The 16,477-nt window shown below is 36.5% G+C and overlaps 1 protein-coding gene across 10 annotated transcripts in view; it reads left to right on the top strand.

Moving 5' to 3' along the window:
• The window catches only part of PHF20L1 (PHD finger protein 20 like 1), a 52,630-nt gene that overhangs the window by 413 nt on the left and 35,740 nt on the right, over positions 1-16,477 (top strand). For 4 of the 10 annotated variants that reach the window (XM_068180754.1, XM_068180744.1, XM_068180733.1 and 1 more), the window contains exons 2-8: positions 728-833; positions 7,536-7,707; positions 7,847-7,931; positions 8,753-8,841; positions 11,350-11,412; positions 15,005-15,212; positions 15,828-15,959. In XM_068180754.1, the coding sequence (XP_068036855.1) occupies positions 751-833; positions 7,536-7,707; positions 7,847-7,931; positions 8,753-8,841; positions 11,350-11,412; positions 15,005-15,212; positions 15,828-15,959 (832 nt within the window). In that variant the 5' untranslated portion in view covers positions 728-750. Of the gene's footprint in view, positions 1-213; positions 333-727; positions 834-7,535; positions 7,708-7,846; positions 7,932-8,752; positions 8,842-11,349; positions 11,413-15,004; positions 15,213-15,827; positions 15,960-16,477 lie in introns of those variants that run through there. The other 6 variants (XM_068180764.1, XM_068180698.1, XM_068180774.1 and 3 more) reach the window with 4 other exon arrangements.

Here is a 16,477-nt window from a genome sequence, read left to right as displayed (position 1 = left end):
GGGGGGCCGGGTGTCGCTCCCCCCGCAGTGCGGGGCTGGGAGGCTCCGACCCCGCATCCCGGCACTCCCGCTCGGCAGGTGGGCTTGGGGTGGTACAGTCGCACCGCAGGTGATAGCGACATTAGTTGCACAGAGAGGTTTTATTTTTTTGGTTTTGTTTTTTTTTTGCTAGTGACAAAATAATATTAGAAGCCAGTTCTGACTGAAACTGAGTGCTGTGCGTGCGACTCCAGAGTGCATAGCAATACTCAAGATGGGGTTTTGTTTGTTTTTTGTTTGCGTTAATTTCATCTTACTTGTCCTTTAGGCCATGTTTATCTGTTCTTGGTAAGGTAAGTTTTTCTTCGTTTACGTTTTCTGCACCCGAGGAGAATACACATGTTAACTGTAGGTATATTTAAATTTTGCTTAAAAATGATGTGAAGGAAGTACAGTCTAGTACAATTTCAGAGATGAGTACTATGGTTTTTTCCTTAATATTTTTTGACTAAAGGTTGATTACAGATATTTTTGAAGGGAAAGAAATCTGAATAAAAGTATGTATGGATGTTTTTTGATGCTTTTTTTTGGGGGGGAGGCCCTGACTGTATTTCTGTAAGCTAAGCAGTTAATACAAAGTCAGGATCAAAATTTTGCATCTTTTCACCCTCTGGAATATATTTGCTGTCAATGACACGTTTTAAACAACATAATGTGTTTTAATGCAATTTTTTTCCTTCCTTCAAAGGTGGTGAAAAAGACAATATCAAGATGAGTAAAAAGCCTCCAAATCGTCCTGGAATCACATTTGAGATTGGTGCTCGTTTGGAGGCACTGGACTATTTGCAAAAATGGTATGGAAGGCATTGTGTAGTATTTGCTGAGAGCATAATTAGTTTGTATAGTTTGTGTGTTTTGATAACTGATTATAAAAACCAGTCCACCCATCAGTTGACAATTTCCACTCGTGAACTTTATTCTCCACTCGAGAATTTCCACCTAAGTCTGTTAAAAGTGTTAGCTTCTAGGAAAATATTCTTACTTCAGAAATCGAGCTAAACTTTTCTGTGCGTTTGTGTTTATTTGCTCTTAGTGGCTTGTACAGGTGTAACAAGCAAAGAGCCTTTCTGGGGTCTTGTGGAATTCAGTGTCATGGCCAAGATGATTGGTGTGTCAATGAGGCAAACTTCTTGATCAAAGACTTCTTTTGTCTTCATTTGAAGGCATGCAAGGGGAGTTGTTTTGTATTCAGTTGTCACACTTGACAGGTTCACAAAACTGATTCTAGAAAAGAAAGCAAACCCACATCCTGAATTGGAGTTCCTGGGATAGGCAGATACAGTTGTGTTTTTATAAAACAGCTGGAGGAATGAAGTGCTTAAAACTGTGACTCTGCAACCACCCAGGTGTATTGTGAATTCAAAGACTATAAAATGGGAGTTGTGGACACAAGGACTATGCTGCACAGCATGTGTATTGTGAAAGGAGCTGTTCTGATGAAAAAAATTGTTAGAAAAAAATTGTTAGTAAAAATTTTATTAAAGCAAGTGGGCTGATTTGTTGAGGTGTGCTGGCCATGCTAGTTGAATTTGAAAAATTTCTGGTTTTGTTAAAGTAGGTGACAAAAGTAGCTGATGCTTCTACTTAGAAGTTTTTTCATAGCTGCTCTCTGATTTATTAGGGTTAGGAAATGTAGAGGTGTGTGGCTGTTTTTCTGTTGTATTATTGGAGAGCTCAGCATGTTCTGTAAATATGATCCTGTTAACTCCAAGTGATGTGAGAGAGAAGCCTGTGTATTATTGACGTGTCTGCTCCAGTGTTAGGTGCTCTGTATAAAAAGTTGGGGCAAACTTTATTTGTAGAGCTTTGATTTTAATTATAGTAAGAGTGTTTGTCTTAATAAATGGACTCTAAAGGACTTGGTTTATAGAACTGTTCTTTTTCTTACCTGTTGCTGTAGACTGGGTTTTCAGCATATTGATTCTGTAACTGAGTGGCAGGATAAGGAAAATATCCAAAATAGAGAAATAAAACTTTTTATAGCATCTTCTGTGACTAGAGATAGTTGGTTATGTAATCAGGTAGCAAAAATTAATATGTAAAAATAGCATAATGCAATCAAAAAAAATCACTGACTATCCAGTGTATAGTTTGTGTCAGACCTGCCCAGCTTTTTCCAGGGAAGGGTTGCATGTCAGTGCTGGAGTTCTTATCTAGGTTTGGATTGTCAGGCATGGCCATGTCACAAGCTCTGCAGCTGAGTTGCTGGGTGTTTTCAGGAAGAATAGAATTTATCCTGAACTTTCCAGGATTGGATCTATTACCTGTACCACCAGGTAGACCCAGGTCAAGTTTAAATACATGTAAACTATTGTGGTGCAATGTACAGAAGAAAGTTAATATCAAAATTTAGCAGTTGCAGCAACAATGAAAACAGGACGGTATTTCAAATGAACTAGTAATGCAAAATAATACAAACCCCAATACCTTGTGACAGAAAATTTACTGTAGTGCTATTATTAGGGTGTCAAGGGTTGCAATGATAGTCTATGGGATTTTTTTTTTAGTTGGCTTTCTGTTGCATAAGGGGGTGGTGGATGTTTTTAAAATTCTTTCTATATATAATCTCTATGCATTCTGCTCATTTGCATGCAGAAATACATACTTCAAAGAAAATAAATTTGCTGAACTTACATGAAATCTCTTTATTATTTTTTAACAAAAGCCAAATTGAAGATCATTGGCATTGCTTAGCTCAGTCTTTCTGCAAGTGATAAATTGAGAGCACTTGCTGAAAAATAGCCCTTAAAAGGATTTTAATTTTTTTCTCCATTTTTCTGAAAGCTTGCTGTCATCTAATGATCATGACTATTTAAAATGTTAATCAAGAAAGGTTTCTAGAGGATGTAAGGAAAAATACAGTAAAGTATGTTTTTGTTTTCTGAGGTACTTTGCAGGTCTTTAATTTTCAACCGTGTAGTAGTTGCTGAAATTGAACTCCTGGCATCTGGTGTTTCATTTATGTTCTGTAAAGTTTTGAGGCGTCATTGGTGTGCCTTGACAACTTATTGCTTTAAAGCCCTGTAGTTTTGAATGAAGTTTTTGCAGGTGGTGTTTGGATCACTGGTGTCATTTGTCATGTACTCTGGCAGAGTAGAAGAAAGCCTGGTCAAACTGGTCAGCAAAGACAAGACAGGCTGTCAGTGAGCATGTTTAGTGTTGCTGTATTGTGGAGGTAACTGCAGTTGCTGCCTTATCAAGTACAGCAGTTATGCTGTTGCAGGGGATCATCTTGCATAAAGAACTTGTACCACTTGTTCCATTTAAATTTGCTAAAGCAAACTATGAACTGCAGTTCTAATCAAAACTGATCATCTGCAGCAGATAATAAATGAGATGGGATTGAGAATTATAAAATAGAAAATTATTAAGTATGTGAAATGATCAGGGGCTGGAGGAGTGTATGACCTATAAAGAGAGAGTGAGGAAATTACTTCTTTAGCTTGGAGAAGGCTTCAGGAATCCCACTGTCAGTCTTCCAATACCTACAGGGCTGTTATCAATAGGACTTAGCCAAACCCTACAGGTAGTTGGAGGACAAGATAACAGGCACAAACTGAAATGAGATACTCAGACTAGGTTCAAGGATAATCTTTTTCTTCTTGGGACAGCCAAGCAGTTGATCAGGTTGCCTGAAGAGTTTGTGGAGTCTCCAGTTTTCCATTGGAAAACCTGGCCTGTTGTAGCTGACCCTGCTTTGAGTGGGAGGTTGGACTAAAGGCTTTCTGAGGTTGCTTTCAGTTTGAATTCCCCTGTGATCTCATACATAAACGGATACATGTGCATACACCCTCTTCTGCCTCTCTTTGCTGACAGAGCAAATGAAAAAGCAGTAGAGCTGCACTTACCTGTAAGTGCATGTCTGTGTGTAAGACAGTTCTTGAGCTGTCAGCTCCCACAATTTGGACACTGTCCCTGCGAAGCTGATGTATTTAAGGATGTATCTCTTCCTTTTGTAATATTTTTGGTTTTTTTTTTTTTTTTTTTTTGGCTGTAGCTCTCTACTGGTTGTCCTGTAAGCAGCAGATACTGATTTGAAAAAAAAACTGTTGTTTATCTGAGACCATAGTATTTATTAATTTGCTCGATCTAAACTCTTAAGTTAGGTAATAAAGTACAGATGGATGGCCCTGGTTTCTGGAATGGAAGCAGCCCCTCTAAAATAGGTTAGTTGTTGGAACAACAGTACTGCTTCTCGGTATATTTGATTATCTGGATGGTATTTGGTTATCATGGATGATTCCATGCCCGCCCCCCCAGTATGGAGGAAGTCATTTCCCTGAAAGACTTTGAGAAATCTTACTTGGTACAGTCCTTGCTTTGGATTTCAGTTGACTGGGTTACCTGGCAGGTTTTTGAAAGGGAAGTGAAGTCTGCTTTGTATTTAATAAATGTGGGGACCTAGAAATAGATGTTTGCAGATTTTGCAGACACTAGAACACTATTTGTGAGAAGTCAGTATGGAGGGTATTTGGTTTTATATCCTCTATGAGATAGAAGGAAGCACTTTTTAAACCAGTGTTGCAAAGGCAAGAAGTATGAGTGTGTTTGTAGACTTTGTAGGTACAAACATGGGCAAATTTACTAATGTTTTTGTATCTTTTTTACAAAAAGATACAAAAGATACAAGAGCTTGAAATGCCTATTGTCCCATTTCACAAGGCAATTCACCACTTTTTGGTCACTTTTGAAGGGTTAAAAGGATGATGTAAAAAAAAGTCCTGTCTGTGTATTTGTTAATGTGTGTTGAGTGCATTGGAAAAAATCAGTGTTTTTTTTTTTTTTTACACTGTCAAGAAATGAAGTGGGAAGTTTTTAAATTATTTTTTATTGTATAAATGTTAGAACACTATTGTTGCGTGTCCAGGGCTTCATAGTGTAAGTTTTTAAGCCATATCACATTCTGAGGCTTTCCAAAAATATTGCATAATTCTAATGGGTTGGAATCGCCAAGATTGGAACCTGAGAATGGAGGGTGTGCAGTGTGTAAACTGGGCAAATAAATTCAGCTAAGAGCAGTTCTCTTGTTCTCTCTTTGAAAAGCAAGAGCAAACCACCTTGAAATTTGGATGAAACTTCATTTGTGATTACTACATGATCTACATGATCTTTCCAGGACGTTTTTGAAAAAGCTCATCCAAAATTTGCAATTTGCAGAATATTGTTTCTTCCCATAAAAGAAACTCCTTAATTATTGAGTTTCAGTGTGCTGGTCTGAGTCTTTTTCTTTTTTTTTTTTTTTTTTTTTTTTTTTTTTTTTTTTTTTTTTTTTTTGAAAAGTGAAGGCTTTTTCCTCAAATTTTAGAGTGTGTTTTTCTGGTTTGTGGTGATGAAGTGTTGTCAAATCCAGTTATCCAGTTGTATATCAGTTTCATTGTGATGAATTAGTGTGGCTTATTTGCTGCTGGAATTAACCTGACTGGAAAGTTGTTTTGGCCTTGTTTATTGTTCTTTGGTACTGTAAAGAAGGATATTTGTGTCTCCCTTTGCAGTATGTCTTCAAATGTCTAATTGTAACTTTGTGATAGAAAGAACTTCCACATGAAAGTTCTGAAGTGTATGAAATGTAATTGTCTTCATATTAATCTTTTTAATTCATGAAATTGATTATTTTCAGTAAAAGTACAAAATTACCAGAAAGATCTTTTTGTGCAGGGGGTAATTTACAAGAGTAAGTTCTGCAATACATATGTTCTGGTATTTCCCACTGTGGGATCAGTATTGTGAAATATTACTGTTTGTACATATCTGTGGCACAATGTGTGGCTAAATTTAGTGGAAATTGAGGATAATAGTTTGTTGCTAAATAGAGACTTGTGTTTGGGTTACCTAATAACTAATTGCGTATGGCTTGGGCAGTTCCATCTCTGTGGACATATCATGGACTTTTAGAAAGACATTGACAGCAGAAATTGTATTTAGCAAAGAGAAATCAACCTATAAATGCCTTGAGCTTCGTGTCTCATCTAAGGTGATCTCTCATGACAATTAATATTTTGCACATATTCTTATATCTTCTGTGTCGTCCTTCTACTTGGAACTCCTTTAGGTTACATTGTTTCTCACACACTTGCTGTTGTAACAGTAACTTGACTTTTTCTTTGCTTTGCTCGTCTTACTGCTTATTCTGATTTTTTAGTGTCAAGTTCTAAGTCTGTAACTGGAACACTCTGGAAGATGAAAAAAACCCTAGAATTTTTATAATAATTTTTTAGAATAAAATTTCTAAGTGTAGCAGCATATGGACTTAAAAAGAAACTATAATCGGAGGCAGGGCTTAGAAAAACCATCTCATGGCTGACTTATTATCATGAAGCCTTGTTCAAAGTTAAACTAGAATGTTGCTGCTGGGATAGAGGTTTGACCCATGAGTTTTACATTCTGTGTTAATGCAGTAGATCATCAGCTCCACCTTTCTTGTTAGATTGTTGTTGTCAGTCTACTTTAGAGGGGGAAGAGAGGCTGGTCTTGTTTCTTTGAAAGACTTGAAAAAGTGACTTGAAAAAGATTTTATTAGCGGAGTGGCAAATGAGGCTTCAATTTTAGACTAAGACTTTGTGGGTTTCTTTGGAAGTTCAGCGAGAAAAAGATGGGGACTTAAAAATGGGTATAAAAATATTTAGTGTTTCTGAACTATAAGGGTGAGAGAAATACAACAAGAGCTTGGACTCTCTGAATTCTGATGTGAGGGTGAAATGTGGCTGCAGTAGTAACCTAGAAAATCAGAGATTTTCTTAATCAGTAGCTCCTGAGATATTTAAATCTTGGGAAGCTGTATACATCACTGCAGTTGAAGAAGTAGAACATGAGAAAAGAAGGAGCAAATTGAGATTGACATCTTTTGTTTTAATGTGCAGGTCCAGTTACCTGTACTTCCTGATTACTTATATTTTAGTCAGAACATAGTGTTAGAGACTCCTTTAAGAGTGCAATCAGTATTTTGGAGAGATTATATTCAAAATTGATGGTGTTGACAGGTTTCCTATATATATCAGTTGCCTTTCTAGCTAAAGAATTTGCAGTAGGATTGGAAATTGGTTGCTCACGCTCTGCTCTTTTACTGTTGGTTCACAGTAGTACTTGGTTTGAAAAACATGCTGTGAAAGTTAAAGGCAGCTGTCTTTTTCCTATGGTCTTTCTTTTCCATACACGTTGTTAACTTTAGAGCAGCCCTAATATAAATGCTGGTAAAAAAAAATCAGTGATGTAATTAACTTTCTTTTTTTTTAGGAGATTCTATGCACTTTTGAATCTGTTTCACTACTTCTCTGAAGGGCAGAAAGAGCTGAATTCTGCCTGATTCCAATTTTCAATGTTGTTTATAGATTCTTGGACTAAATGTTATCCAGTCATTTCAGTTACGTAGCCTTTTTTAGACTTGGAGAGTTTTCAGTGCGAAGTGCTAGTACAACTTTCTGGAAGGTCATGTAGGCACTATTGTATCTAAACCAAGAAAGAAACCTTTGAGACTTAGCAGTTTGTGTTTAACACTCCAGGTATCCATCTCGAATTGAGAAGATAGATTATGAAGAGGGGAAGATGTTGGTGCATTTTGAACGCTGGAGCCATCGCTACGATGAGTGGATTTACTGGGACAGCAACAGGTTGCGACCTTTGGAGCGACCAGCATTAAGGAAAGAGGGGTTGAAGGATGATGAAGAATTTGTTGTAAGTGGTTCATTTATTTTATCTTAGACTTTTGTAAACTGCTTTACTTGTTTTCCTACATTAAAACTCTCTAGCACATAATACTTAAATTTTTAGGAAAAAAAAATTAAATATTAATTACTAAATTTGTTTGAAATAGGATTTTAAACCTGGAGAAGAAGTCCTAGCTCGTTGGACAGACTGTCGATATTACCCTGCAAAGATTGAAGCAATTAACAAAGAGGGTATGTATTGCAATGGTCCATTGTTAAGGTCTGCTTGAAAATGCTGTGCTGTAGATTTAGTCTGCTTAAAAAAGTGATATGGCTATTAAGTTTTTTTCTGTGCCCCAATATTAAATAAAAATGTTTTTATATATTTAATTTAGTAAAATGTTTGTCTTTTATCTGTATCAAATTTGAAAACTGAAACTCCTCCTAGAAGACAAAATGCTTTCTAAAATGTTTTTACTGTTTCAGTGATCAGAAGCTCCCATGCAGAGTCTTAGGAGTATTTTGTACTGTTGTTGATTTCAGTTAATGTTCTATTAAAAGTTTCACAAGTGTTTTAGTTCTCTTTATTGAAGAAAAACAATCAAAATAGGAAAATCAAGGAACACAGATTAAATACTTCACAATGGCGATATTTCTAATGAGCATAAGAAATTGACATTTTTACTGTAGTTTAGAGCAAATGAGGACTTGGATGCAAGTTGAACTGTTTCCCTAGTGTGCATCTCAAATATTACATAACTATTTCAATGAATTATGAGCAGAAGTGACTCAATAGTTTAAACAGACTTGAAATTGCCCAGCTGGACAAAGAGTAACAGTGTTAAAGCAGGGTTTCATTGAGGCCATAATTTGTTTTTTTTTTTTTTTTTTTTTTTTTTTTTTTTTTTTTTGTTTTTTGTTTTTTTTTTTTTTTTTACCTCTCCTGCTCCTGACTAGTGGTAACGCTTGGTTACTCTTGTCATACAAAGTAACATGCAAAAGGTAAAGCTTTCATAGTAACAAAGTGTGTTTGTTTCTTGACTACTCATCATGATTCCATCAATCATTTCTAGGAACATTCACAGTGCAATTCTATGATGGTGTTATTCGATGTCTTAAAAGGATGCATATCAAATCTATGCCAGAGGATGCAAAAGGGCAGGTAAGAATACTTAAAGCAATTGCTTTGTTAGGTTTTGTATAGTTGTTTCGGTTTTCATTGTTTTGTTTATTTGGTTTTTTAAATATCACAAGACAGTAGAAGTGTCAGTAGCACAACTAGATTTAGATAAGCCTTTATTCTAGGCCCTGCACTGCCTTGCTTCACCCGTTTATGGATGATGCCTCAGGGTGTGCTTCTCAAGTGGCCTTGCCTCACTGAAATGTCTGGCTGCTGGACACTCCATTGCCAACTAATCTGTTCACAAAGCCTTGTCTTACAGAGTTTACAAAACCAGGGACATCCAATGACTTTTCTCTCTGGTATCTTTTCAGGAAAAAAGTTTTAGCTTGTCAGCAGTCTGTGCTGCTGCTGATTTTTTTTTTTTTTTTTTAAATTTTCTTTATTCCCCACTCTCTGCCCATGTCTTTTGTTTGCTACTATGAAAGCTTTTTGCCCACATGCTCTTGCAAACATGACTTTGGGGTTTTTGCCCCCTGTATCAGAACTTCCGGGCAATCAGACAGATAAGTATTTCTTGTCTCTTATAACATCCAGTTGCTGATAAAGAAGAGATGCTGAATAGAAGTTGAGGGAGATTATGAAGCAGAAAACATGATTTAGTCACCAGGCCTATCTTTACTTGTGAATGGGAAACATCATTGAAAACTCTTACGTGCTTTCAGTACATATGCCATTGCATTTATCTTGCATGGTAACTGTGTTTTCATATTTAATGAGAAATTATTCCACTGAAACTATTTGAGACAAAATCCTTGAAAACTAATCTTTATTTGCTCTTAGTTTTCTTCAGAATACTCTTAACTTTGCAGACTTCAAATATTTCATAATTACCTTTGTAGCCAGCCCTATTGTGACCAGAGCAGGTGGATAATTGAATTGGCTTGAAAGCATCTCCATGTCCTGGCCTCCAGAGTTAAAGGTAGCTGTATGGTAGGGTTGATCCACTATGCAAAGGACACTGGAGCTTGGTGCAAACACCACTGCATTATTTAAAAGATGTTTCCTGAAGGAGATTAAACTGAAACCTATAGTCACACTAACCCTGGCTTCTTGCTGCAATCTTACAGTAACTCTGTTGAACCAGTGTGTAGTATTTCAAGGAATACTGTCAGTATGACAATAAGTTAGGAAGCTTGAGTGTTTCTTTTTACTTACAAAAAGCAAAACTTGGGTAATGTGTTTGTGAACAAAAAGAAATAAGCCTTTTGTGACAGTGGAAAGAGCTCCCTGATTCTGTCCTGTGCTTTTTCTAGGGAGCAATGTTGTGTCTAATCTTGAGTTACTACTCTTTAGGCCACAGGCAATTTCAGCTTTAAAAAAACCCAGTAAATCCATTACTTCACAACCATTATGTTGTCCAGACTTGTTTGGTGGCAGTCCAGCTCATCTGTTACTTCTAATTTTTGTCAGTAGTTGAGAGTTATGGTGCCACTTATGCATCTCGGGGGTTGAATGTAGGCTGCTTCAATGAAAACTTGAGAAGGAATTGGGGGCACAAATTTACACTTTGTGAGATGGATTTAGAATTTTTAAGTTGTCTGAATACAAGAGTACCTCGAACTCTGCTTTCTGTAGTGGTGATTGGTACTAGTTGTAGCATTTAATCCTGAAAAATAAGAAATAAGCATGAAAGTTTGTAGCTTTCAAAGACAAAGATATATTTTTTCTTGCAACTTCTTTTGCATATAATGCAATGGAAAAATGTTTGTTTTTGTAAGTGTTTTTGTGTTATTTCATAATGAAAACATTAACTAAGATTTGGTTGAAAATCAGTTATCTGAGACTGACCTTTGTTTAAGCCTCAAATTCCCATGGATGTTTTTGTTCTTTTCCATTATTTATTTTGTAAGAAAATATTTACTAAAATCTATGTATAGGTTGCAAAAATGCCAAGGCTGTAAACTGGTTTTAAAAAATTAAGTAGAGTTGTCAGATGCAACACTTCGTGCTTCATTTAAACTTACAACTTGTATTTTATGTGTATCCAAACAAAAAAATACATTTCCAGAGATGAGTGTAAGCTTAAGATACTTCAAGTTCTAGTACATCAATAAATATAACAAATTTTATGATCTTTGTGGAACATGTGTGCTAAGCATGCAGAATTCTAATTCCTTGGAGAGAGATAGAGATTAGTTAATACTTTGAGCTTAGTGTGACTTGAAGGAAAAGACTGTAAGTGCTATAGCACTCAAACTATTTCTGAGTTGCAGCAGAAGTGTGTTTTAATAAAATTCAGTAATGAGGGTGGAAAGGCAAAGTTTTTAAAGAGTGAAAAATATTTCTGTCTCAGTACAATGAGTCTTGAGGCTCAGCTGTGGTTCAGACAAGCACAAATTAATCAAAATCGCACAGATCTGTGACTAACGTAGTACAGAGAGGGGAGAAAAGGGATATTGAGACTGCCCTTATGAGAGCACACATGAAGTATTTGGATAACTTACTTTTTCTGTTTCATGTTTTTTGTTTTATCTTCGATGTAATCAGGCGCGCGAGAGGGAGCAGATAGCGCCGGAGCTGAGATTAGTGACGGAAATCGAACCAAAAGAAGTGAGTTTTGAGGAGGGATTTGAAGGAGAGGGAGGGGACTTGGCACACAGGAAGAGGAAGCTGAGGAAAAAGCATGGATTTGCGAATGGGCCAGAGGAAAAAAGAAGATGTGACAGGAGACAATGTGAGCCAAGATGTAGGTGGGGCAGACTGTGTAGAATTGAAAGGTGAGGGTAAGGAATCCAGGCTTGATGTGGAATCAGCCAGTCAATAGATTCATGTTTTATGTATGTGTATGTATGAATGTGTGGGAGTTGGAAGTTATGGTGTGACAGAAGAGGAAAAAGCAGCTGAATCTTTAGAGCTGTGGGGAAGCAAAAAGGTGGTGGTTGTAGGCAGGTGAAGGGAGAGCGATGTATGTGTGAATTCTGCTGCTGACGCAAGGATTGGATTTTGGAAATTATTCTTGTTTTGCCTTCCCACTGTTGCAGGATTATAGTTACACAAGCAATATTTTAAAATACAAGTTTTTTAGCCAATTGATGTGTAAGGCCGTTAATTAATTTCTGCTGATGTATTTCTTGATCGTGCAATTTCCTGTGTTTTGATTTAGTGAATCTAATTAGCATAATGACAGTTTTCCTCAGTAGTCATAAAGTAATGCTTTGTTTTCTAACTGCTGTGGGCCATTACTATTCTCTTGTCAGTTTTCTCAGCTTACTTGAAAGCTGAATTTTAGTAAGAAAAGAAAAGAAGGAAATACACATTTTTGGATGTATTTTATATTTTTTGAAGTTACATATGTAAATGAGAAGCTCACTGAGGTGAGATACTGAGGGAAGTGGGAAATCAGGCTGGATGATGCAGAGTAGCTGGTTCAGTTACACAGCTACTTCCAATAGGGAGACAGGTCAGGAAATGAAAGAAAAATAGGGAAAATTTCTCTTAGAAGGATTTTGCTTTTACTCTTAATTTCTAATGTGTTCATATTTGGGCCCTTGTCTTTGTATGATCTGGGAAATTTTCCTGCTCTTAAAATTTGTGGCTAGTTTCTGTGATTCCTGTGATATTTAGTGTCCTGCTATGATGGTTGCTGGAATAGATATCATACTACTAGCCTGAGGCAGATTTCAGAATTTATCATGCTTTAGGATCCCACTATTATTCTTCAATTGTTTTGCTAATTTCTTGGTAAAAATTCTGAAAAAGACACAAATGTATCCTTTTGGAGGAGGAATTCCTGGGCTCTACAAAAGAAATATAGTCACATTACCATCTTAGATGCTAAATAATTCACACATGTCAGGAGCTGAGCTGCTGAGCAATCACTCAGCAGTAATTCATGGTTAAAAAGCAGGCATTAACTGTGTCACTTTAGTGCCTGTGTGCTTACTCCACAGCCAAAACAAAAATGGACCAACAGAATTTCTGATCAATTCAGAATCACAAAGTTGTTTTAAGTTGGAAGGAATCTCTCGTTATAATCTTGACCATCCCAACTGCTTCAGGTTCTCTTCACTGAGTTTAAATTTACATGTTAATCTGGAAAAAAGTGTAACTGTCACCATAATGAATGTGTCGCTTGTCTGGTTTCTGAATGTTCAACCCTTGTTTGCTTCATCGTCCTGCTGCTGTAAGCTCCATGTTGTAAGAACAGTATCCAAACAGTGAAATAAAATACAAAGAAAATCACAAAACTCCTTTCCATGTTGCACCAGCTGCACTTAGACCAGGATACTTGGTTCAGCATTGTCTTTTGAAGCTTGATATCTTCTGAATCAGGGTGCTTAGCTTGACCGAAAATTAGGATGCTCTTTAGAAGCTGTTTTGACGCAGGCTGCACTTACTTCCTCTTCCCACTTTTATCATAAGATCTAATCTCCAGCCGTGTGACTGATCCTCTTCACCCTTAGCCAGGGTATAGTGTAAGACTTCTACTCTCAGGTCTCCTAATTCCTCAGCACCACAAATAGCTCAATCCTTTTTTTGTCCTGCTGGATGGGCAAGGCTCTGGATGCACTGGAGCTAATAGGTGGCTGGGCAAAAGAGAGGTATGTGTGCTTTTGACTGACAATGCACAATGCAGCTGGCAGTTAGACACGCTCGTTTGTGCTGGCATGTCACCATGTGGCCTCAGTAGTTGCCTGTTGTGTGAGCATTGCCAAAGTGCTTCCAAACTTTGCTGCTGGCTAGTGTGAGTGTCTGCATCTTGCACTGAGTGTGGACATGGAACACTTTATCTTAGAGGAATCAAAACTGTTGTTGTTTCTAAGTACGTAAGTTGGCACAAAGAAGAAGCGTAACCCTTGTAAAGCAGTGATTCAGAAGTATTGAACTATGGAAAAGAAAAAGTATAATGCAAGAAGTATGTATTGCACAAATACACTGTATTTGTGTTATGATTTCCTCATATGTCAAAGAAGGCAAAGAAACCCTCAACAGAAACTTGAAAGGCTTATAATATGTAATGAGTGGGGAAAAGGTTGCATTGGAAAAAAATTTGTAGAATCAAGCTACTTTAGGTATCTCGTGTGATGACATAACAACAAGGAGATATTCCAGAATAAAATAGTCTGTGTGCAGTTGGGAAAAAAAAAGTACAATTTGTGAAGCACTCATGGGTAACTAGACAAAAAGTCTCTTTCATATTTTTTTTGTCTGTGGTAGTACTTGTAATTCAGAGCACTCAGGTGCTTCATTCTGACTGGTTGATCATTTCTACTGCCTTCTATAGTGCATATAACTTCTCCACAGAAGAATTCTGTACCTCAGTGTTACAGAAAATTTAAAAAAATACTTTAGTCAAAAGGATCAAGTTACAATGTTTGCAGTCAGATTGATCCCTGACATTCAGGAGACATATGGCTGTAGTCTCATTGCTCTAAACTAGTGGTAAGAGCTTGGCTCAGCCTAGGAAGTTCTCTCCATTTGCTTGTAGGGTGGCTTGACTTGGTCTAAGTGCCAAAAAGTAGATTAGGGTGGGATGTATTGTTCACCCCTTGAATGTTTCGGTATGGTACAAATAAGCAATTATGCAAAATGACACTTAATTACCTTAAATTCAGATTGTGAAATTCGGTCATTTTAAAGAGTACTTCATTGAAATTAGTGAGTGAAACCTGTAACATGTAATACAAAAAGAGTAAAAGAGTCTGTAGCTGCTCTAGAAACAAAGGTGTAATGAGGTAGGAGTTATCCCTGGTTTATCAATTTAGTTCAGGAGGAATTCCATGCAGCTGGACACTGCTTTGAGGCGACTGTAGCTTTGCATAATTGGTCAGCAACTATGGAATTGTGTGTTTCAGAGCCAGAAGGGTAAGAAAAATGTCAATCTTCTGGGACTGGGAGCTCCTGGGTTCTAAAGCAATGACACAAAAAGGAATTTAACAGGGAATGTGTACAGCCAGAATTCTATATACAGTGGTTTTTTTGAAAGATGTTTTTTCTTTTTATCCATGTGGCATACTGATAATACTTCAAGTTTATTTGGAAATTTGGGAAGGCCGATTTTACTACTCTTTGAGTAGTAACCATAAAAATAATTGAATTTCATTTGAACATTTCTAGATAAAGTTCACTGGGTTTATGAGTATTTTCTGTTTGAGTCTTAGGCACTTTATAATACTTACTCACCATTTTTTCCTTTTTGGAGGATTGGATAGCTTTGGTCAAAGCTGCTGCAGCAGCAGCAGCCAAGAACAAAGCAGGAAGTAAACCTAGAACCAGTGCAAACAGCAATAAAGATAAAGAGGACAGAAAATGGCTAAAAGTCCCTTCAAAAAAGGAAGAAACCTCAACCTCTACAATCATGCAGGAAGTCCAAAAAAAGGAAGAGGAGCCTACATCTAGTGACACATTTGGTAAAAGCACATCCTCTAAATACAAGATTTTTTTTCTGTAGCATTGGACTCCTGTTGCTAATTTTGCAGCTAAGTAATAACACTATTTCTAGAGGAAAATGTCACATTTGCTGTTAAGATAACTTTCTGATACATAATGGTAATAGGTTCAGAAACTATTTTTATCAGATAAATCTAGTTCAGTCAGCATTTACTGCTTGTGCTAAACTTCTGACTAGCTTTATCAAGAGCAGAACATGGCTTTTTATTAATGATTTCACTGTACAGTTTGGTTGATATTCCTGTATCTTCTTTTACCTGTGAGATAATCCCTGATTTTGTTTCATGACAAAAAGAATTCCAATATGCATGATATAACCATATTCAGGGGTGTTTGAAACTGTATCTGAGTTGATAAGATTTGTTCATTTTAAGTAAAAAATACAAATTTTGAGGTAATCTCCATTTATTGTTTCAGTATGTAATTCTAGATCTTTAGAATGTATAATTTTCCTTTTTTATAAACATTTGAAGTTTCTTTACTACAGTATTCTATTAGCAGTTCTGAGATATTTAAGTATTTTGGATGTTATGCATTTATGAAATGCGAGTTAATGAGGTTTTTCTTGTGTTTAGAAGTAGGATTTCCTGTAGTGGATGTTCCAAAGATGGCCTTTGTACAGGCAGAGAGCACGTTATCACACAAGAGGAAAAGTAATCTAGGCAACTCATTTCAGGCAAAGAGAGCTCGCCTAAACAAGATCACTGGTAAGAGACTTTTTTGTTGTTGACTTTGTTCCCTTTTCATGCACTGAAATATTCATGCTTGTAAAGAAGGTGCTGAAGTAGATTGCATAGACACATTCATGAGGCAGATGGTCACTGCAGTCTGTACTTGTTTAGAATTTTAAAGGAATTCATAAATGGTAAAACCTACCTAGTTCATAAATTGGTCACAGACTGTACTTGGTCTTTTTAGTTTTTTATTATAGTAGCCCTCCTGCATTGATGAATTTCTTGAGCATATTTTACCTCTAGATGTACAGTTTTCTCCATTATTAGGTGAATTTGGGTTTATACAGCTTCTTAATAATGTAATGAATTTTATATTACTGTAAATTAAAGCTATGGTTAGCTGTGGAAAAACAGAAAATATGTTTTCCTGAAGTGAAATTGTTGCTTAAAAATAAACATCCCTACAAATTGAAGCTATAAAGATCTGGTTTTTTTTCAGTATCTAAGCATTCATTCCATATCTTTATTGCTCAAAGATATTAATGGAAAAC

This window comes from Anomalospiza imberbis, chromosome 1, assembly GCF_031753505.1.
Source record: "Anomalospiza imberbis isolate Cuckoo-Finch-1a 21T00152 chromosome 1, ASM3175350v1, whole genome shotgun sequence".
Taxonomy (NCBI): domain Eukaryota; kingdom Metazoa; phylum Chordata; class Aves; order Passeriformes; family Viduidae; genus Anomalospiza; species Anomalospiza imberbis.
Note: the sequence above shows the minus strand (reverse complement) of the source record. Positions and strands in the feature narration are given on the sequence as shown.